A 22,968-nucleotide genomic window follows, 5' to 3' on the forward strand; every position below is an offset into this window, starting at 1 on the left:
GGCGTGGGCGGCGGCGGCGCTGGGCCGGGGGGAGCCGCGAGGCCGGGAGCGGGGTAGGCTGCGCCCGTACTTAAGCGGGCTGCCCGAGCCGCTGACGTCTTTCGAATTGGAGACGGGCTGCCCCCCTCCCGCCCCGGGCTCCCGCGGACACGGCTTTGGGACGGAGGTGAGTGCCGCAGCCGGCGACCCGCGCTGCCCGTCCGCCTGCTGTGCTTGCGGCCGGTCGCCGCCGAGGGAGGGAAGGCTCCTTCGCCGCGGGCCTGGGGAGCCCTGCTGGGGCCCGGCCGCGGCGCGGCGGGGCCCGGGCACCGGCACCGCTCGCCGCCGGCGGCGGCAGGTGGTGCGGAGGGAAGGCTGCGCGCGCGCCGGCCGGCGGGCCCCGGTGGCCGGCGGGGCGCCGGCCGTTACCCGCGCGAGGCGGGGAGAGGGTCCGGCGGCGGGAAGGGGGCGCGCGGGACGCCGGTGCGGGAAGGCGGGGGCTGGGCGGGGGGCGCTGGCCGGCCCCGCGGCGGCCTGTCCGCCCCCCTCCGCACCGGACTTGTGCCCCAGCCCGGCTCCGGAGGCTGAGGCGGGCACGGCGGAGACCCGCCTGGAGACCCGCCGGCTGCCTCCTCCCGCCCCCCCTTGTCCTGCTGCAATAGTGATAAAAAACGTCGGAATTTTATACAGCCTTCACTCCAGGGTTTAGGGTTTAATAAGCTGGTCTGTATTGCAGCGTAATTAGCAACGTTGTGTGTGTATGTGCGTTTAAGGAAACCAAACGCTTTTCAATGGGAGGGAGCCTGTAGAAAAATATCCTGATGGTTTACGAACTGAAAAAGCCCGAGGGTTAAAGAGCGCTAGCAACAAATGCATTTCTCTGCAGTACAGTTTACAACTGTTAATGTGTTAAAGCATAATTAAGAACTGTGAAACAGGCAAGCCGCCGGTTGTGGTCGGGCTCAGACCTGTAACCCGAAAGCAGGAAGGGAGGGAAGCCCGTGCATGTGCAGTGGCTGGGGGGGAACGCTGGCTTCCTGCTCCACTGCTGCTCAGGCACACAGCAGCCCTTCGGCGTCACCCGCCTGCCCTTCCCGGTGATAGTGTTTCACATCCCAGAGTGCTTCGGAGACGGGGGAGAGAGGAACACGCGCAGGAGCCATCAGTCCTTTTCGGTCATACTTACCATGTTTAAGCGTTTGCCTCTTTACTGTGAACTGAGCAGCTTCATGAGAACCTGCACTGCCTGTTCATTAAGTATGTATTCAATGTGTTGTGTGCATTGTTGCTTCAGCTGGGCACGGCTGCAGACTCTGGTAGTGTAATCGCACTCAAAATGTTAATTGCAGTTTGTATAATGAACGCCGGTGGTGACTCCTCCTGTGACTCAGGAGCACTCTTGCAGAGAGGAAGGCTGAAGTGTGGAGTCTCCTTTTCCAGAGATGTTCAAAACCCGCCTGGACGTGTTCTTGTGTGATCTGATCGAGGTGGTCCTGCTCAGGCAGGGGGTTTGGACTAGATGATCCTTTGAGGTCCCTTCCAGTCGCTAACGTTCTGTGTAACACCGTGCACCTTGAGGCATGTCTGCTGAAGTGACGCTTACACCTCTAATATCAGTGAAACAGCGTTATGATGCAGGCCCAAACAAACCTCTGAAAATGTTGCGTCTATGGTACTGCTGACTTAGATGATGCGTTGTGATATGATACTTTTGTTTTCTTCTACTTCTTTTCGCCCTCTACGTCCTTGAGGTCTGGGATGATGCTGTTGTTCTGCATCCTTGTGTTTCCATTTGAGTTGCAAGTGCCTGATCAAAAATCCTCTTGCGCCCACAAAAAAGCAAGCATTTGCCTAGCTCGTAAAGTTAACTTTGAGCACTGGATAGTTCTCAAAAGATAGTGGAAGGGTTTCCTGATGCTGTTCTGTAAAGGCCCATTTGCAGAAAACGATAATGTGGAATGCAAAAAATACTCCAAGCACCAGGAGAGTATACTTGCATGGGATGTAAAATCCAAAGCTTATTCACCTGGAATAGATTACTCTTGCCCAAAGAAGAACCTTCACCTAAACCGTTGTTTTCTGTCCGTGAGCTACTAAGAGCAGTATTTGATTATTTTTTTTTTTGTTTGCTGATATCAAGCAAAACTGACTTTTTACTCCAGACTTGCAGTTACCAATCTTTAAGGTGAACAGAAACAGGTTTAAGTTTAGAATTAGCAGCAATGTCTTTAGGGCAGGAAAAACAATCAAACAACAAGATCGAGCAAGGATGTTCTTTCATAGTTTCTTTTATCAGTTGTACTTTAATTTGCTGCAAAGAGCTCTCTCTTCCTCAGTCCTGTGTTTCTGCTTGCATTGGCTCAAACAGTGATCTGGCCAACGCTAATTTATTTTTGGTTAGTTTTAGTATTGGTTTGGAACAAATACCTGCATGACCATATGTGTGCCAGAGGCAATGTATGGGAAGTAGTAAAGGGAATGAGGGTCTGCTATTCATCTTGATGTTATCATCTTGGATCAATGTAGGTTCTTGGCACTGAACTGTGTGTCTCTCAAGCTTACAGTTCCTAGAGTCTGTCAAACTACTAAACTGGTGAAAAATGTGATTCAAGCTGCCGTACACAGTGTAGGTGGGTCTGGTCCCTCCTTGTGGTGAAACCATTTCTTCTGTTAAATATCTGACACAGTGACACAGGAGATCGTTGGGCACTTTTAACACCTGGGAAAGCTCAGTGAAGATACAGATGTGACCCAGCTAAGGAGTAGGCACAAATTTGGAAAAGTTGACTTGTACGTTGCTCCCCCGCACTATTAATTGAAATGTCTGCAGTGTGTTGGTTGCAAACAGCTTCTGTGGAGCTGTTTGTCCTAGACACGGTCACGTCCTCAATGGTACGGCAGGCTGGTGTGAGAGCCACTGCAGTGGCTCCATCTCTGCAGGAATTTACCAGGCAGTAAGTGGTCTTGGTGACAGGCTAAATTTGCCTGAGTTGTCTTGCTGTTAGTGCTTTTGAAATAACATTTTGCAAAAGAAGTTTTGTGGTGGTGTGTTGTGGGTTTTTTTAAAAAGGCAACCAAACTGTGTGTGTGTGTTACTGAAAGGCCTTTATTACATGCTGAAGTTCAGACGTAATCCTGAGTTACTATTAAAAGTAGATGCTTAACCTGTTTCTTTTCTGTTTCTAGCCAAGATACAAGTGTCTGTCTAGAATGTCCAGGCATGCACGACAGCTTAGAGACCATGATATAAATCCATGTGTAGCGGTAAGATGATCACATTGGGATTTCTGTTTGTATGTTTCAATGTTAAATAGTGTGATTTCTAGAGGATTTTTTTTTTATGAAGAGCGCTCTTGCATTGGCATTTTGCGTAAAACATTTTTAAAGGATCTGAAGATGGGGAAAAACTGAAAAATTGTCTGTTGTAGTGAGTGTGAAATTACAGCCAGTAATTCCTCATAAGTAAGAGTAATACAACTGATAGTAATCTCTTCAATTTTCTGTCCTTAAAACCAGAGCCTGAAATCCTGGTTAGACAAGCTTGGTTGATTTTTAAAAGTCTTCTGTGGGTTATACCAAGCATCTTTGTAAACAACTATTCTGTGGACACCCTCCTTACTATTTAAAGAGTGTTAACGTCTGTTATCTCTAAATGAAGTCATTGCTTGGAATTACTGATGATCCTTTGTGATGTTCCTCTGCTCTCTTTGATAGTATTCTTTCATCTGAGAAGCTGCCTCTTATCTTCATAGATACTCTGGGACTTGTTAGAATTTTTAGACACTGAGTACAGTAACTTCCCTGGACTCTGAAGTATGTTTTCCCTGTTAAAGGAAACAGATGCCTCTAGAAAATGTATGGATGACAACAACTATAAGAAGGATATGTGTACTGCTTATTTTTTGAAGTACAGAAACTGCAGAAAATTCTGGGTAAGCACAGTAGGTTCTCTACATTTTACTCTGCTTCGCTTTAAATACGGTGCTGCTGACACACTGCTTTCTGAACTCTTGAGGCTTAGCTAGTGCTGACTGCTGCTGGTTTTACAGTGGCTTACAGGCCTAGGTAGTCTCGGTATGTGTTGCTGGAAGACTTAAGCAGATGCACATCAAAGTACTTCGCTTGGTTCTCCTAAGTTAACCCTCTGAAATTGTGAGTCAGTGTTCTTGCAGTACCTGATATGTTTTCCTCTGAATTTCAGTCAGATATTTCTAGTAATAGTTTCTGTTCTAAACAGATAGAATAAAAAAATTCTGAGGTCAGATTTTTTCCATTGGTTTAGGTCTTGTTTAACCTAAGATAAAGCATAGGAAGAGTTCATTCTTACTTGATGGTGTGTTTATTTCCTTCTCTTGTGGTGGAAAAGTATCATGAGTAACTATGTGCAGTTAAACTGTTCTCTGATGTTTTCTTTCCTTCCTTTTCTTTCCATAGTAGTAAAGAGTCTTTTAGCTTAGCCTTTAAATACTTGTGCAAACTACCAAAAACCTATTACAGATAACTACACATTAGTCTGACATAATATAGTGGGAATACTGTAATTTCACTGTCTTCTGAAGCAGCAAGGTGAACTATCAGATAACTAAATGTACTAGGATTTAATTGAAGATATCAGCTAATCAGACTTCTTTTAAGAAGAGTGTCTGGCTCTTGATATATAGAGTACTTCTAGTAAAGAATCTTACTCATTTGGAGCTCAGAGTCAGAGACTTTTGAGAAATCTGTATTCTCATGGTCGCTTTCTTCTATTTTCAGCATGACATTATGATGCAGAGGAAAAGAAATAATGTGAAACCGGAGATGCCCTCAGCAGAAGAGAGAAAGAAAATGTTGGAATCAATGGGGAAGCCCTACTGACTAGAAACTTGCATTGATTGACTGTTTTCACTGTGCATGTTGAGATTTAACAGCAGCAAGTTGCCCTTTTGAGCTGGACTTTACAGGTGCCATATCTTGGATTAAAATAAGCTCTTAAATTTTCAAATGTGTGAGCTTTCTAGGATAGAACTTCTTGGTTTTATTCATACTCCCTGTCATGGGAACTTGGCCTATCACTGGAAGACACGAGTATCAAGACAACTTGTCTAGACACTTTGGAAGTAGAAACTAACTTGCTTTGAAATGCTAAATATAAACTTTATGGGACTCTCAGCCTGTTTGAAAAGAGAGGGCTGGTGATTGTTGCAATGTAGTTCTAAGGATGGAGCTGGTTGAGAGACTGGTATGTGCAACATACGAGAGGAGCGAGTTCACCCTCAGTTGGTTTGCAGACAACACCAAACTGGGTGAAGAGTGTTGATCTGCAGGAGCGTAGGAAGGCTCTACAGAGGGATCTGGACAGGCTGGATCGATGGGCCGAGGCCAACTGTATGAGGTTCAACAAGGCTGAGTGCCAGATCCTGCACTTGGATCACAACAGCCCCACACAGTGCTATAGGCTTGGGGAAGAGTGGCTGGAAAGGACTTGGAGATGTTGGGCGATGCTGGCTCATGTTCAGCCAGTTAGTGTGCCCGGGTGGCCAAGGAGGCCAATAGCATCCTGGCTTGTATCAGAAATAGTGTGGCCAGCAAAACTAGGGAAGTGATTGTCCCCCTGTACTTGGCACTGGTGAGGCTGCACCTCGAATACTGTTTTCAGTGTTGGGCCCCTCACTACAAGAAAGACATTGAGGTGCTGGAGTGTGTCCAAAGAAGGGCAGCGAAGCTGGTGAAGGGTCTAGAGCACCGGTCTTATGAGGAGCAGCTGAGAGAACTGGGGTTGTTTAGCCTGGAGAAAAGGAGGCTCAAGGGAGACCCTATTGCTCTCTACCACTACCTGAAAGGAGGTTATAGCAAGGTGGGGGTTGGTCTCTTCTCTCATGTAACCAGCGATAGGACGAAAGGAAACGGCCTGAAGTTGCACCAGAGGAGGTTTAGGTTGGATATGAGGAGAAATTTCTTCACTTCAAGGGTTGTGAAGCATTGGAACAGGCTGCCCAGGGAAGTGGTTGAGTTACCATCCCTGGAGGTATTTAAAAGACTGTGTAGATCTGGTGCTTAGGGACATGGTTTAGGGGTGGACTTGGCAGTGTTAGGTTAATGGCTGGACTTGATCTTCAAGGTCTGTTCCAACCGAAATGATTCTGTGATTCTGTTTCTTGTATCCAGCTATTCTGCCTAATACTCTGGATTTATCATATGTGAAAATAATGATAGGATCACACGAGTTGTATTCTGTGTCCCTAGTTTAAATAAGACCATTCATGAACTAAAATCCCAAATCCAACAAACTTGTTACTAGGTCTGCCACTGTACTTGCTAGTGACAGCAGAAGCTTGCAATAAATCAGATCCACAAGCTTTGCTTGTAACAAAGTTAGAGGGGTTGTTGAAGATAGAGCAGAACTCCTCAGGTCTGAACTGAATAGTAGCTCTGTGGATAGTAAATAGATACTTTGCTGGCAGGGAGGTGGGGGGAACTCATAGGCATGTAAACATATACTCTGAGTGACATGGCAGGTTTAACTATAGTACGTCTATCTAAGACTCTCTGGACAGCTGAAGCCCTGGGTTTGGAAATGCTTACTCATACAAGACGACAAAGCTCGGTTTGACCAGGTACTCAAATAAGATTGATTCCTTAACTAAGCTGAACAACCAGTAAGCTGGAGGAAATGCTGTTTTCTTATCTCTAGTACCTTCTGGTGTCCTGGCTTAAAAGCTTGTACCTTGTGGTAAAACAGAAAAACCACTGTCATGAGCTCAAGTTCCATGTGAAATCCTTTAGGATCAAGTTGGCAGAACTCTGGCTGACCTCATGGAGGATGGTATAAAAGTGTTGTCTCTCTATTTAGACTGTTTTGGAAAGACTTCATGGCTTCCTGTTTCTCCTTCTGTCTGGCTTGTCTTGTTTCTTTCCACTGGAGGCCTGTTTCTACACTTAGTGGGATTCTTATGCTGTTTCTACCTTCTCCCTTGTTGTTAGACCTGACTGGTAGCTAATGGAGATCTGCTTTTCATCCTCTTCTGTCTGTTCTACCTATACATGTGAGTTTTGAAATGGATTGATAATACCCTTTCTGTTATTGGAAGGAGTGTGTAACTCTATGCCTTTTGAGTACACAGTTCTCTGAGCATAGCTTGCAGCCTCCAAGCCATGTCACAAGTTCTGTAGTCAGTTCCCAGCAAGGCAAATAGACTTTCTTCAATCAAAATCAGATTCTTTATTTTAGATTAGTTTTTCTGTGCTTAACATTGAAACTTTCCTGACATTTTTCATCTTTTTTCTTGTGTGTGTGGAACAGAAGAAACTTTCACTATAGATTCAAAGGGTCTTCCGTGCCCACTGCCTCCGTGCCCCAATACCCTCCTACATACCAGTCTGTCTTTTTTTTTTTTCCCCCCCGTTTGGCACCAATTCTTTTTTACCAATTCAAGAATTTTTTCTATTCTCATTCCAAGTTTTTTTCTTTGTCCTGTCTCTGACTCAATGATGAAGTCCTGCAATGACTTTCTAGTACAGCTCCTCTTGATCCTGTGTTCTCTGTTTGCCCTGTTTCAGTGAGAGAACTCCCTGCTTTCATTAGTCAGACTTAGCTGTAATACTTCCCTGTTGGCCATATTTCTATTTCATCTTCTGTTCATCTGTGGTTTTTGGGGAGCTGATTGTCTCTTTTACTTTAGAGCCATGTCTCTCGACTCTTCTGGTTTAGCTGCCTTGCTTGTGTAAGGGCACCTTCTCTCCCACTTGGCACAGGTTTGTCACTCGGCACCTCTGCTGTATCTTGCATGCTCTTTGTTCCTATGGCTCTGGCTACTATTCTAGTGCTTGCTCTTTTCCTGTTGCTGTGCTCTTATGTTCTGGGCTTGCATTAAAATCTACTGTATGTTTTAGTTCTGTACAAGAAAAACAGCATCTCCTCTTTATGTGATTATGCTGATTCTTCCTTGCATAAGCTCAAGTTCCTTAAAGTCATCTCATTTATCCTAGGTTTGCCTTTTGTTTTCTTTGAGTGTAGAAATGCCCTTTCTCCTATGTTAATTGTTGCATTTACATTTTTTTCCTGCCAGTATTTACTTGGAAAGTCGCCACTGTTTTTGTTTTCTTTTAAAGGATGATTGACTTATCTTTGGACTTTAATAGATACCCTGTACTGCTTTGTAAAGTGTTTGTAAAGAACTGGTACTGGACTTCAGGCAGTCAGAAAAGGAGATGCATCCCTGCTTTTAAGTATCAAACAATGCGAGAATGTGGGATCACAGGACAGGCTAAGGCACATGTAATGCAGGAACAGTATTCTAATATTAGACTTCCTGATCATCAGTGAACACACATGGTAAGCTCCCTGTGGATGTTACAACAAAACTGAGTTTAGTGAAGAACCAAGGGCAATTTAAGCAGTGACTTTGTGGATTTAATTCAGGTAATCAGTCATGCCTTGTAGGGAATGCCACTTACTCATTTATTTCCACTGCGTATGCCTTATAGTTACTGTTACAGAATAGAACTTTTATGAAAAATCTTAGAAAGCAAGAAGTTTTGTTACTGATGTCATAATGCCTCTCAAGCGTAATCCACTGGTTAAGTCTGAGTTATTGTTTTTCCCCTTCACTGGAGGTTGCTGTTCTTGCTTTCACTACTGAAGCTCACGAGTGGTAAGTTATCATAGCTAAAACATAGGCTCTTATGTATGAAATGGTTGCATTTTCTCCGTGAACTTTTGTAGCGTGACTGTCTGGTTGTGAGCCAAAGATAATGGTCTTTCCCTCATATCTGAGAGCTTATATTCCACACTTCGCTGAATCACTGAGGTAAGCTGTAGCCTGCTAGTCTTACTGGGCAGAAATAAACCGAGTTGAATCCTTATTTTTGCAAAAGCATACTTTTGCCTACTAACCCAGAAAACATAACACGATGAACCAATATAATTAATTTAGAAGCAGAGAAAAGACCCGTGGGTTTGGTTTTGTTTAATAGATGTAGTTCTTCATTCTGCTTGTGGTACAAGGACCAAATCTGGATAGTGTCATTAACATTTCTTTTTTTCCTATTTGACAGCTGGATGGTGCTGTTGCACAACAGACTGTATGAAAACAGAATCACTCCACCCACTACTGGCTCTTTTGAGCTCTTTTTTAGCCTCTTCTCACAGAGATAGCAGATTTCATGCAAGAGAAAGGAAGGATTGATGCTGTGTCTACACTATAAACAGAAGAGGAGGACAGCAGTCTAAATCACTGCTGGAAAATAGGTTTCTGTGCAGCCTGAGAAGCTTTGGAATATGGTCTTTGAAAAGAGTATTCTTTGCTGTGGTCATTTGATCATAGCTGAGCACTGAGCAGCAGCTGCAGGCTCTGCAAGGCCCTGGTGAATGTTCAGACTCCCATCTCTGCTGTTTACCTTCTTAACCTTTCCCATCACCCTATAGTACAAGGCCTTTGTATGTTTGGCTTGAAGTTTTCTGATGCCACAATTGGAATGAGTCTGTGCCCTTGAAGGTGTTAGAAGAAAGTCGTCTAGCTCCAGAGTCCTGAAAACTTTGTGTTTAATAGCTGAAGCTTTGAAAGGCAGGGAGCTGTATGTGCTGCAGCTCTGAGTCTTTTTTGTGGTTTCCTAATAAAACTTTCACACTTGTGTGAACGAGGGCATGCGTATAGGTGAGGCTTCCCTAAAACTTGTGTAGAACAAGTAGGATAAATTTAGAGTATACAATGTTATTCTGCTCTAATGCCTTTGCAGGCAGCCCTTAACTCTTGCCAAAAGTATCTGCATCTTTAAAGTCAGTCTTCCAAAATAGCTATGAAAAAAGTAATTTTAGTGTGAAAAAAGTTTGGAAAAATAGTACCCTATTGCAGGCTTTTATTATCTTGCAATAATGTGAGGCAACTGGAGGAAATAGTGCTGTAAGTATTAAAGTAATAAAAAGTAAACCAAGCATGCTACTTCATTTTTTTGTTGCAGCCTATGTGATAGGAAAGATGTAAGAGGGAAGTACTGCATTTATACTGACTAAATGCAGTGAGTCATTAAAATAAAACCTTAGTATGTTTTTTATACATACAATACCATGTATGTAGTAACTGCCTCATCAGATTTTAAATAAGTAATTCCTCTCCATCCTTTAGGTTTCTGTCTTGAAACCTCCTATCTCAAAATCCTTTTCTGAGGATTTTCAGTTTTAAGGCCTTCAATGTAATGATCCTGGAGTCACACATGATTTCTTCCTTTTTGACAATTGAGCTGCTGAACTGAATGCAGCTAACTTGAAATTCCTTTGCAACTTGCCTGTCTCTCCCTTCAGCATCTCTTTCAATAAGCTCAATCTCTTCCTCACACTGATGCTGTATTCTGCCTTGTGGACACCATCCTCCTGTTAACGTTATTTTTTGTATTTTTTTCTCAGGTACAATACTGTTTCATCTCCTGATTTCTGTATTACCTTCTTGCTTTTATTAATTATGCTGCTTCCCACCCTGTCTTGTAACTTTGTGATCACCATCCATGACTGAGGTTCGAAGCTCATCTTCGAATTCATTCTGCAGCTTTATCCTCCCTAATTGCCTTTTGCCTAGTCATTTTTGACAAGCTAATTTCTGTTAGCTCTGGCTGGAGCATCTTCCCTGCTCTTATACAACTGATACACTTTTTTTTTTTCCCTGAAGTGTCTGTTTTTTACAACACTATCTTCCCTTTCAACCCAAAAATGCATTTCTGTAGCTAATTCCCTGTGAGTTAAAAAAAAGGCTACTCTAGTGGCAGGCTCCAAGACTGCACGTGTATCTATATGAAATGCTAATTAAGTAGCTAGTGAAAGCATCTCCCTTATCTATTTTTTTTTTTAAAGTTCTGGTAGCCCTTGCAAAAGAGCTTTCCAGTCTCATTTGCTGGATGGTGGCGCATCATGTTTAATTCAGGCTGTCAGCTCCTTGAGCAGCAACCTGCCGTTTCTTAGTAGTCTGCAGAATGCCGTACACAGCTGTGGCACGGGAGAAACAGTGGAAATAATAGTCAAGTTGGTTAGGCTGAGAGTTACGACAGATTTTCATGTCTTTCTGATACTGAAGTAACGTGGCAGATGGCCTAGTTATTATTAGCAGTTCCTTCCCTAGAAAATATCTTCTGAGGAGACATGAGGGCCATTGAATATAAAATGCTTTCTCCTGATGCTGTCTGTGCAAGTAATTCCTTAATTTATTATATAATAGTTAATAATTAGACAAGTTGGGTGGCATGGCTCTTCCATCAAAAGGACAGAGGTTTCTTTCGGTGGTGGTTTTTATAACTAATAAAATCTTTGTTGTCAATGAAGCTAGGCATATATCTGTTTTTTTAAGAACATTCATTTTACATTAATTATGAGAAACTTTTTTTATATTTAGACTTTTCCCTTTTTGCTATGCAAGTTGTAATATTTGTGTTAATTTCTTGGTCCTTCATACCCCAAAGGATTATTTGTATTCACGACCTCCCTATTTCAGCAGCTGTGTGGGTTTTTTTTTGCAACATTCAATTTGAGCAGATTCTGTCTGGAGCCCCAAGCCTAATCTATTTAAATCTATGTGGAGCTATTCCACAACCTGTTGTTGTTATTAATAGTTTTTTTTTTTAAATTCAGGCGAATTGGGTTTTGCATTGTGTTGTGCTATTCTTCCAAACATTACTCTCTTAAAGTCCCACTACCCTTAGGCTACCTCATTACTTATTTTACTTTGATAAACAGCTGTGCACTAGAAAAACTTCCTGGTATTTAAGTGACTTTGACAGGACACAGACTTGAAATGAAAATTGCTCAGTCCCTGCTATTTTCTTTAACATTTTCATTTTCAAACAGCTTCGAAAACATCTTGCCTCCTCTTTCTTTATCATGTTTCTTCTGGGTCACATCAATGGATACAAGCTATGAGCCACCTTTTGAAGCTGCTATGTAACAAACGTTTTCTGTTAATGCCAAGCTTAGTTTACCTGGAAAATGTTTTTACCCTTTTTTGGTAAACACTACCACAGATACCACCTTCTGGTTTAGCTTTTTCTCTGTACTACGTATTTTATTCTCCTCTAGCAAAAAGGTCATCTTGTGTCTAACATCCTCAGTGGAACAGAAATGCATGCATCTTTGACTGCCTGTTCTTTATTTCTCACCACTCAGTAGTTTAAATTTACACCTTCTCCAACATACTTGTTTTTTTTTTTTCTTAAAGGCTTATAAATTCGGCTTTTGCTTTGGGAAAGGTGCTGTTAAATTCCTGTACTTCAGCACCTTAACTATGCCATGTTAAAAACCAAACACTTCATGTGACTGTTTCCTGACACAAAACCTGTCCTTTGTGCCAGGGAGTATCAATGTCATCCATTGCCCTGTAAATTAAGAATAATCACCTTCAGTCATTGCGAAAGGCCATTTCATGTGTGCTATGGATCAGTAGTTTTAAAATAGAAAGTAACAAATCAACAAAGCAATTTTTGAAAAAGCAACCCTCTCTTTAAACTTCATGGTACTGGAAGGGATTAACAAAACATTGCTTTTAACTGCTTTTCAGTGAAAGCAGTTGAATATGAATGCTGGATGATGTTAAAAATAGCTGCAAACTATACAGTTTGGGAGCTGTACGGGTCAGGGATCAGATTTTTGTTGTATACATATACAATAAAATTGAATTAGTGTCCAAAAATAAAAAATTATGTATGGATATATAATACTTATGTTACATCAATGGGTTAAAAACTGCACTTATACTTCAAAGTTGTTCCAAACTGGAAAACAATTGCAAGATTAATATGTATAATGACAAACAAAAAACATTATGCTTGAGATAGACAAGAAAATACTCACTGAATATACTTAAAAGCAATTCCTTAAAGAGGAAGTTAGACTAATAGTAGAAAAAGGAGGCATCAGCTCTAGCTTGCAAACACTCATAAGCCTGTGATGAATCTAGATGTTTTTCATTGATAGAAGACTGCAATTGTTTTGTCAAAAAAAAAAGATTTTTGTCATGTTTTCACAGAAATAGTATGCTGGTAATATTTTTTTATTGTTCTACATGTAAATCTCAGAATTTTTCTTGCCTTTAAACAGGTGAGCTCCTAAGCAGTTCTTGGCTCTAGAGTCGTGTGTAACTGTTGAAGTCATCAGTGGACAAGGCTGCATGTGAGAATCAGGGTGACAGGAGTTGTGGTATTTTCTCTTTAGTGGAATTTAATGAAGCTGCTGCGCCGCTGTTTTTAATGCAGCGCGTGCTTCAATGCCTAAGTAACAAAAGGAGGGAATGAAGATAAAGGGACAGATCCTAAAGTAGGGTGTGTGTGCCATGAATTTGCCGTATCCTGTAGTATTGATCTTCAGTACTTCAGCTCTAGGTTACTGATGATCTAAGAAATGCTGTGCTTTAATATTCTTCTACTTGACAGGTAAACAACAACAGTTCTTTTAAGTTAGAGAGGACAGTTTCAGATCTTGGGCTGGTTGAATAAGAGGAGGGAAGAACCACTTTGAATCTCAGATTCAAAACGTAGATGTCTAAGGGCCTGTTTACCTGTTAGCTGTCTCTGTAGGCACCTAGGTGAGTGCCAAACACTTTGGTATCAGACAGATGCTTTGGAATCAGGAGTCCCTGGTGCTTCATGTTCTGCTTTGAGCTTTGGTGCTGGCAGTGCTGATGGGCTGGGCATTTGTCCCCACCTCAGCACTGCTGGGATTTATGGAATAAACATTTCACTCCATCAGCCCTGGGGAGTGGTTGTGAAGTCTGCTAGTGTGTGGTTGAGTGGAAGGAAATTAATTTTTCTACAGGGTGCTACTTGATGGTCGTGTTTTCAGCGATTACCTTCAGTAACTGCCATTCCAAGTCCCTTGTTCCTGCCCTCTACCTTGTACCTCTTTGTGGTCCCTGCCATTTACACTGGTGCAAGGCTCTGGCCTGGGGACTGTGTCCAGCTGCAAATAGCAAAGGGAAAATGGGAAGGAAGGAAGGACCCATGGTTTTCAGCCTGGCATCTCATGGTGCAGCTGCAGCCACACTTGGGCTGGAAGGGACAATGCAGGCTGGCTGGGTGGCAAAAGACAGGGAGCAAATATGCAGGCTAGAGATGCTATCATGGGTCAAGCAAGGCTTTCTGTGCCTGGAAAAGGGGCCTGGATATTCAAAGCTACGAATGCACAAGGGCAGTGATTCTTGAGGTGGCAGGCAGCTAAAAGAAAATAAAACCTAGAAGGAGCCACGATTTCCTAGCATGGTTTTCCATGGTGTAGAATAATTGCCAGGCAGAAATTGGCAGAGAGCATCGGTATCTCTCTTGGTCTCCTCCAGTTGGCAGCTGCAAGGGATGGGCCTGCCGGAAAAGCTGCTGTAAAGCTGGATCTTTGCAAACAGCCAGCTGCTCCCTGTGCCAGGGAAATCTTATTCTCAGTTTGACCCAAACGGGTACACGTCTGCCTAATTTTGTACGGGTCTGGAAATGCAGGCTGGTCACTTTTGAATGGGCTGGTGAGGTCATTTATTGCTGATTATTGCTACCGATTGGCCTCTGTAAGGCAGTGGGAAGCTGGCACTGTTTCTAAAATCGGAGCAATTTGCTAGCTTAAAATGCTAACGGATTAATTTGTTTTCGTTTGTGTCCTCTGTCAGGTCAATTGTTGCTCACTTGCAGAGCATGAATTTATGTGCAAGTCTTTCCTCATGACTTATTTTCAGTTCAGCTTTCACATTGCTACATCTTGCACCAAGCCGAGAGAAATAACGTTTTGTGTTCAGCAAGGGATTAAAACTTTCGATGGGATGTTTCTGACACAGGAGGCTCGCAGATGTTCTTGCATAAGCCTCTAAAAGGACAGTTGACATGTGGCGTTACAAGAACACATTCAGCAAATTTTAGGTAAGCGAATCGACTTAATTTAATAAACCGCTTTTCATCGAACTGGATGGAGCCAAATCAAGGACTCCGCCAAGAAATGTGTTTTCGTTAGCTTAGTGAGCACCAGATCGTGCTGCGCGAGGTCTCTGGTCGAGGCGGCGCTCTGGAGGGGAAGGAGCGGGGCCGGTGCGTTGGGAGGTTTCCCGCCGAAAGAGGGCGGCGCCGCCGCGGGCGCGGCAGCCTCAGCCCCGGCGCTCACTGCGGAGCTGCTCCTGCTCCTCCGGGTTTTGAGAGAAGAGATCGGTACTCCGCTACACAACCCATCCCTGAAACGCGAAAAAAAAAAAAAAAAATCATAATTTGAAGCGAAAGGCAAAGAAAAGTGAGCTATTTCGTATGCCCGGTTCACCGCTTGCCGTTTAATCGGCGATGAAAACCCGAGAGGGGCTGGAGTAGGAAATTGTCACATCACCAGACAGCGTCCTAGGACTCTTCTCACAGTAATTTGTGGGGTTTTTAACAAGGAGAGCCATTCACTGTGTTAAATTCACACGCATAAGCCCTTTTGTGGGTAGTGAATGCTTTGTCACACACACAGTTCTTCCTTCAAAAGCCTGTATTCAATATGGATTTCAACATTTCTGGCCAGCAAGTCATATTTCTGTATCCCCAAAGACTGAGAACCACAAAAGTTTGGACACTTCTTATAATTAAGTGTCACTTCTCCAAAGAGAGATGATTGCACTGTGAGACAGGATTTTTTTTTTTTTTTTTTTTTGCCAGAAATTGCTTCTCTATATTACTTTCTCCACTGAAGATGTATGTGGGATTTGGGATATGCTGTATCTTCACAGTGGGTCTTGGATGAGACATTATGGATCATGTGCTTTGGATTTTGTGACAGAGCCTGTCAGGCAGCTCACAGATAACGTTGACTCTCAACAGTATTTATCCAACTGACCTTAAAATGACTTAGTCAAAGGGGGGGGGGGGGGGGAAGTTATAGTCTTCCCCTCTCCACCTCAAACTCCTGAAGAGTTGTATAAAGATCAGATTTCTTTGAGATATAGGAAGAAGGCTTTGTTTATATTCCCCTTATTTACATTACAGCAATTGTTTAATATGCCCTGCTGTTTCTGGGTAGGTAGCACACTTGAGTGTGAAACACAGATTACTAGACTGCCAGAATGACAATTTCACACTGTATTATGAAGGCAGGTCATTAGCATGGCTTTTCTTAGAACAAGACATCTTCAAGTCCTTTGTTTCACTGCCTCTGACCCCACTTTAACCCATCACTTCTACCTTCATTAACCAGCATATGCTGTTTTGTTAGGTAGGGCTTAATAAGTCTTTCTTATGTGAAATAATTAGGTGAACCAATATTAGATGTTACTTCAGCCACTGGAATAAGATTTTTGTTAGCCAAGTGAGATAGAAATTTATTTTATTTTGAAACATCAGCATTTGGTTGTAAGGGTGTCTGTTTGCCAAGTTAATTTTATGTTTCTTAATACACATACTCCTCAGACTGTGCCATCACTTCCTGGTTTCTGAAACTGAAACAATATTGTTTTTCTTTCTAGTCACCTGTTTTTTGTTAAAAAGGAGTTTTGATTTGGTTCTTTCAAAATTAGAAGCATATTTTGATTCAATTTGATTATTTTTAAAGTTTAGCAACTCTGACAACAGAAAAAAAAAACTCCTAAAAGCAATTTCTTAAAACAATCTGGACACTTCAAAATAAATGAAACACCACCAACTAGTTGTCCTTTGATAACTTAATTGTACTTTAATTTCCTTTCTGTTTCTTTTAACAGTATTATCCACTCATGTAACCCAAAAAAGACAATTCAGTTACTGGGTCCATAAAATAGTTTTGATTTATTGAGAAACATCCACATTCACACAATCTGTCCTAAAGATCTGAGCCAGCAAGTTAAATGTATGTGAATGCTCATTAATTTCACTGATGGATCTGAGAGAAGCTGTTAGCTGTCTGTAAGGGCTGAGCTGCAGCGTTGAACCCTTCTGAGTAATTGGCAGGAGTAAGTTTACTCCTGCAAGATGAATGAGAAACACTTAAACTATCAAGTATTAGTTATATGTACGAAAATGCATTGCTTGTGTCAGGGAGTTTAGATGTTACTCTTCTTCCAAATGAACCTCAGAATGTCACAAGTTACTGTAAATGAGGATAGCAGCCTTTTGTTGTCTCTGCTAACAGGATCAAAGTTGTTGGAGAGATGCAAGTGTGACATTCTCCTTATTAGTGGGGGTGTCATCTGCTCCTAACAACTTGTCTGGGGGTGTAGCTGACAGCATTGCTGAACATTAGCCTAACCAATATATTGAAAGAAAGTGGCCACCCAGCAGTGTTACAGTGTATTTTAATTTCGTAAAGACAGCAGTAGGAAACAAAAACAACTTTTTCTATTCCCAAAAAGCCAGATCATATAACTGGTACTTTTCTTCCTCAGGTATTAAAAAACCCTAGTTCTTCAGAGGAGAAGAAAAAAAAAAGACACCTGACAGTAGCTCTGTGCTCCTTATATCTGCCCTGAGTTTTACCCTGCTATCAAGAACAGCTAAGATTTTATTAACCAAGAGCATAAAAACAGCTTCCAAATTCTTCACACAGACCCCATTTTACCAGCTGTGCTAAAAAAAAAAAAATAATGCAAGGAACAGCAGCTAATGGCACCTCTGAAGAGGCCATTCTCTAACCCTATTATGAAGACAGGTAGTTTCCCAGGTAGACCTGTAACAATGGTTTCATTGTTCAAACTTCTAGGCCTCGTTCTCCTAAGAAACAAACCTATAGCAAAACCAGAGAGGAAAACACCACACATCTAAGTATGCATTGACATGTCAGTGTTCACTGCATTTGTATAATCGTGCATATTTTGTCTCTGGTGAAGCGATTACATTTTAGCACTCAAAATTGGAAGCATATCCCCCCCCCCTTCTTTGAGATCTGTTTAAACTATTTGAATATTATTAATCTAAGTATCATTTGTGAGGATAATTCAAGCAAGGGGAAACAGAATGGGAAAAAAAAAGAATATTAGTATTTGCAGACTTGTTTTGGTATTTAATAACAGAACTATGTTTTTATCTAAAAAAAAAAAAAATCCTCTAGAAGAGGGGGTTTATTGCCAATGTAAAGTCTGGCATTTTCAAAGAAAAAAAAAAAGCAGACCTAGGCTGTAGGTACTTCACTCTTTCAAATAACTTTTAGAAGTTCATATGCACCTGGTAGTATCAGAGTTCCCAAGTCAGCAAATGGCAAAGTCTTAGAGCCTTGATCACCGATGATACGTTCCACCAGAGCACATGGATGGGGAATGCTGCAGTCTGTGCCCTGTTCATTGTAGACCTGCGGCATCCCCACAGGACTCTGGTATCCACAGACCCAGGCCCAAACATTATGTGTTTCCGATGAGGTTTTCAGAATGGAAAGCTGTGATCTTACGCAGTATTTCTTCCCTATAAATGTTGGCTGTCTGAGTATGTCTCAGGCTATAGTATGGAAATGTCCAACCACTTGATACATCTGAAATCCTGACCTTTAACTGTTCATATCACACTCCTGATCTTTTTACACCTTCATTTAAGTTTCTTGAGAACCTGCATCACATGCTAAATTCCCTTCTCCTCCTCACGTCTACGGAAGTGAGGGCAAAAAGGGAGAGAGGATATGGGAATATTTTGTCTCTATTTATGCTCCCTTACAGAAACTGAGCTGATTTGGGAACCTGGAGCCTAGCTCTAGTCCAGTTTTCTTGTCCTGAGGTAAAGCCAAAGTTTGCCTTTCCTTTGAGAAGTGAAGTGTGTCCACTCCATTCACTCCCACCATTGATGGTAGAACTCTCTTTTCAACCCAGGCTGCATGGTCAGAGTAGAAGTGCAGTGGATGCTCCTTTTCCATGGAAACAACAGATTGAAGTGGGTTTTGAGACATACTTTGATTAGGCAAGTGTTCTAAAGCATTACACACGCTGTGAATTTGCTTTTCCTACACTGTGGGTTAATGAATAATCCTGTGTACCTTTATCTTGCAAAATTTGGTGTTTAATTGTTCGTTGCAGCAGATAGAAAGCAACTAATTATTACCAATTTTCTTTTGTTTTTTAAGGTGGTATCTGAGATCAATAAACGAAATGCCATAAGGTGAGTTAATTTGTAGGGCTGAACTTTCTAACATCTCACCATTGTTAAATGGTGAGGCTCTGCTCCCTTTACCCCATCACCTTGCCGAGGGACAGTCTCATCTTCAATCTTCCACCAGTTCTCACACTTGCTAGATATTTTGCTGAGCTGATCAAATTTGCTAACCCAGCAGGTTAAAGGCAACAGCTTCTGTGGGGTTAATGGCTGATTTTATGTAATTTCATGCTTAAGCAAAGTGATCAAGGTGCCCCATCCCTGGAAGTGTTAAAGGCCAGGCTGGATGAGGCTTTGGGCAACCTGGTGTAGTGGAGGGTTTCCCTGCCCATGGCAGGTGGGTTGGAACTAGATGATCTTTGAGGTCCCTTCCAACCCTAACCATTCTATGATTGTGCAAGCACTGGGACAGGTGAGCTACAGGCACCACGCAGCATCTGCTCACAGATAACCATTTGTGATTGCTGCCCTTCTGTTCAGTTACAAACGTTTAGGCCAAGAGACTTCCCGGGTCAGCCTGGGTTACCACCAACCAAAGCAATGAGTCAAGACTCTGCAACAGCTCATATCCTCTGTGGCTCACCAGGGAGACCTCTAACACCAAAAGACTCCAGTTGCATGACAGTGGGTTCAATTCCAATTTTCCCATCTAATTGTTTGACTTCTTAACAAGAAGAGTCTGCCAAAAAAAGCCTGACAAACCAATCTTCTGAGTATTGCTTCCTGTTTTATGAAGCTGAATCCAGAACGACAGTTTGTGTAATGATGATGAACTATTAAATAAAATTAAGTCTTTTTCCCTATGGACTTTGTAATAAAAAATTGTAAACAATATTTTGCAAATATAGGCCAATGGGCTGTCACTCCCAGATGGCATGAATTAGTGGAGGAAGGTTTGTTGTGTGTCCTTTCCCCAGCTGTCCACCCCTCCCTGGGTTTTGGATGTGCTAGCCTTGGATGGAGATGACTCAGCTGCTGGTGAATCACCTGCTCAAGTGCTAAAAGTGATAGCTTGGCTCCATTTCCTCAAGCAGCAGTGAGCTGTTAAGACACACCAGCAAGAAAATTGTCTTCTGCAGCTGAGCTTATTTTCCTGCTTGCACATCTAGATTTCCTGCAATTAGAGGTGGTTGCACAGATTTTGATTTCAACAATCCCTGTTGAGATCTTGCTTAATAAAAGCTTCCTTGAGCAACTACTCCTTCATGATAGGGCTTTTCACAGGCACTGCTGCAAAGCTTTCTCCAGCAGAAAACCAATCGGTGAATAGCTCATGTACGATGTAACTGGAGAAATACTGGTCAGGGGCATTTCACTGTTTTCCACTTGGTGAAATGGAAAGTAATGGAATTTTTCCAATCAGAGAGATTGTTCCTGAAAAGCGACAATATCTAGAAAAGCCTTCTGAATCCTCCCCTGTGGAGAGCAGCAGTGTCATGGCTCCTGTTCAGCTGGTTGGCCAGATCACCCTTTCCCAACAGATATTTCCTGTTGTCTTTATCAGGGTCCTCTGAGCCAAAAGCCTCCTGCAAACCAATGGCTGCACAACAATGGTTAAATTTTCAGTCACACAGGGCAGAGAAAACAGTGCCAAAAAGGATTATCAATGGCCGTACTCAGAGAGTAGTGGTCAACGGCTCGATGTCCATGTGGAGACCGGTCACGAGTGGCGTCCCTCAGGGGTCCGTGTTGGGCCCGGCCCTCTTCAACATCTTTGTCGGTGACGTGGACAGTGGCATGGAGTGCACCCTCAGCAAGTTCGCCGATGACACCAAGCTGTGTGGTGCCGTCGACACGCTGGAAGGGAGGGATGCCATCCAGAGGGACCTCGACAGGCTGGAGAGGTGGGCCCGTACCAACCTCATGAAGTTTAACCAGGCCAAGTGCAAGGTCCTACATCTGGGTCGTGGCAATCCCAGGCACAATTACAGACTGGGTGGAGAATGGATCGTGAGCAGCCCTGAGGAGAAGGACTTGGGAGTACTGGTGGACGAGAAGCTCAATATGAGCCGGCAATGTGCTCTTGCGGCCCAGAAGGCCAACCGCGTCCTGGGCTGCATCAAGAGGAGCGTGGCCAGCAGGTCGAGGGAGGTGATTCTCCCCCTCTACTCTGTCCTCGTGAGACCTCACTTGGAGTATTGCGTCCAGTTCTGGAGTCCCCAACATAAGAAGGACATGGACCAGTTGGAGAGGGTCCAGAGGAGGGCCACGAAGATGATAAGAGGGCTGGAGCACCTTTCCTATGAGGACAGGCTGAAAGAGTTGGGGCTGTTCAGCCTGGAGAAGAGGAGGCTCCGAGGTGACCTTATAGCGGTCTTCCAGTACCTCAAGGGGGCCTACAAGAAAGATGGGGAGAGGCTGTTCAGGAGGGCCAGTTGTGATAGGACAAGGGGTAATGGTTTTAAAATAGAGGGAGGTAGATTCAGGTTGGATATTAGGAAAAAATTTTTTACCATGAGAGTTGTAGAACACTGGAACAGGTTGCCCAGAGAGGTGGTGGATGCTCCATCCCTGGAGACGTTCAAGGCCCGGTTGGATGAGGCCCTGAGCAACCTGATCTAGTTGGAGATATCCCTGTTCCTTGCAGGGGGGTTGGACTAGATGACCTTTGAAGGTCCCTTCCAGCCCTAACGATTCTATGATTCTATGATTCTATGATTCTATGATTCTATGATTCTATGATTCTATGATTCTATGATTCTATGATTCTATGATTCTATGATTCTATGATTCTATGATTCTATGATTCTATGATTCTATGATTCTATGATTCTATGATTCTATGATTCTATGATTCTATTCAAAGTTACGTATCTATCTGTGTGACAACTTGTATCAAAGCCAGAGGGTTCATCACCTGGCAGGACCAAGCTAAATGAACAAGTCTAAATCTATCAATTCTTATTTTTGGAACAAGCCTGATTGTTACTAACACTTTTGTGGGGCAAGATCCAAGGATGTGGCAGAAGTACAGTATGAGCCAGATTTGCTCATATAATCATGCGTACTGTCTCTCAATAAGCCTTCAAATTAATCTTATGATAAGCACATTGTTTGAGAATCAGATAGGATGCTCAAAGGCATTCCTCCACGTATTTTTCCATGAACATCCCAAATCTTTAATATTAAACAATACTCCATTGTCTGGCATGGCAGACATTGGACCTGATGCTATTTGAGGTTCTTACACGCAGAGGTAATAGGCTAAAACATCACCACATGCAGAATGCAGATACCCAAATACCTGCAGAAAGAACAAATGCAAGGGTATGCATACATCTCTAAGTGGCATGTAATACTGCATACTCTTAATACCAGTCCAGCCTCACTGGAAAGCCACTGCTAAACTGGGCACTTAGTTGCATGACAGCACACACCAATCTTAGAGCCAAACAAATATCAGCATTGTACTGACAGCGATTTGCCTTTTTTTGTCTTTCTACCTCAGTTCATTTTCAATCCATCAGCCATTTTAGTGTTGGAAGTGTCTAGACTTGTAAAGCTATTTACCATTCTATTAACTTTATTCTAAAGTTATACACATAATGTATGTGTATGTAAGTTTACAGGTTTTTTTTTTTTTCTCAGAAGATAATTGCTTTTGTTAAGAGGGGTCTTATTTCTTAAGGGATTATACTCCATTTACAATCAGTCCATTTTTCTTGTCTTCTTTAAAAGGCTCTAAAATAACAGCAGTCAATTTATAGCAGTCCTTCCTCTACACAGACAAAATACAAAGGTTCTTAACATTTTCCACGCAAGTATCCTTACAGTCCAACTTGGGAGTGGTAACAGGATGAGAGCCAAGGAATTTCCAGAAATCTTGAAGTGCTAGTAAGTCATTACTGATACAGTGCCATGAATGTTTGGTTGATGAAAGTTAGATGCAGGACTATCTTGCCCCTGATGAGCAGATATTATCAATGTATCCCCAAAAAAGTCAAAGCATCTTGCTTTCTTACACAGTGGGGCAAGAAGGGTAGGTACTTCCCC

At 42.6% G+C, this 22,968-nt stretch overlaps 1 protein-coding gene across 6 annotated transcripts; it reads left to right on the forward strand.

The window, feature by feature from the left end:
* The first annotated feature begins 40 nt into the window (after positions 1–40).
* CHCHD7 (coiled-coil-helix-coiled-coil-helix domain containing 7) lies at positions 41–20,330 on the forward strand. 6 transcript variants are annotated; one of them, XR_015222078.1, is made up of 7 exons: positions 41–166; positions 3,166–3,243; positions 3,813–3,911; positions 4,735–4,922; positions 17,289–17,563; positions 18,696–18,981; positions 19,456–20,330. XR_015222078.1 is itself a non-coding variant. In XM_086608660.1 (4 exons), exons 2-4 carry the CDS (start codon positions 3,190–3,192, stop codon positions 4,834–4,836), a joined length of 255 nt encoding a protein of 84 aa, XP_086464786.1. In that variant the 5' UTR covers positions 41–166; positions 3,166–3,189; the 3' UTR covers positions 4,837–6,496. The 6 variants fall into 6 exon arrangements, 2 of the variants coding, with proteins under 2 accessions (XP_086464786.1, XP_086464787.1); XR_015222077.1 differs by having other exon boundaries at positions 18,947–18,981; XR_015222079.1 differs by lacking the exons at positions 17,289–17,563; positions 18,696–18,981; positions 19,456–20,330 and adding exons at positions 6,503–6,784; positions 9,016–9,899.
* The last annotated feature ends 2,638 nt before the right edge of the window (positions 20,331–22,968 follow it).

This window comes from Tauraco erythrolophus, chromosome 3 (assembly GCF_009769465.1).
Source record: "Tauraco erythrolophus isolate bTauEry1 chromosome 3, bTauEry1.pri, whole genome shotgun sequence".
NCBI classification, from domain to species: Eukaryota; Metazoa; Chordata; class Aves; order Musophagiformes; family Musophagidae; genus Tauraco; species Tauraco erythrolophus.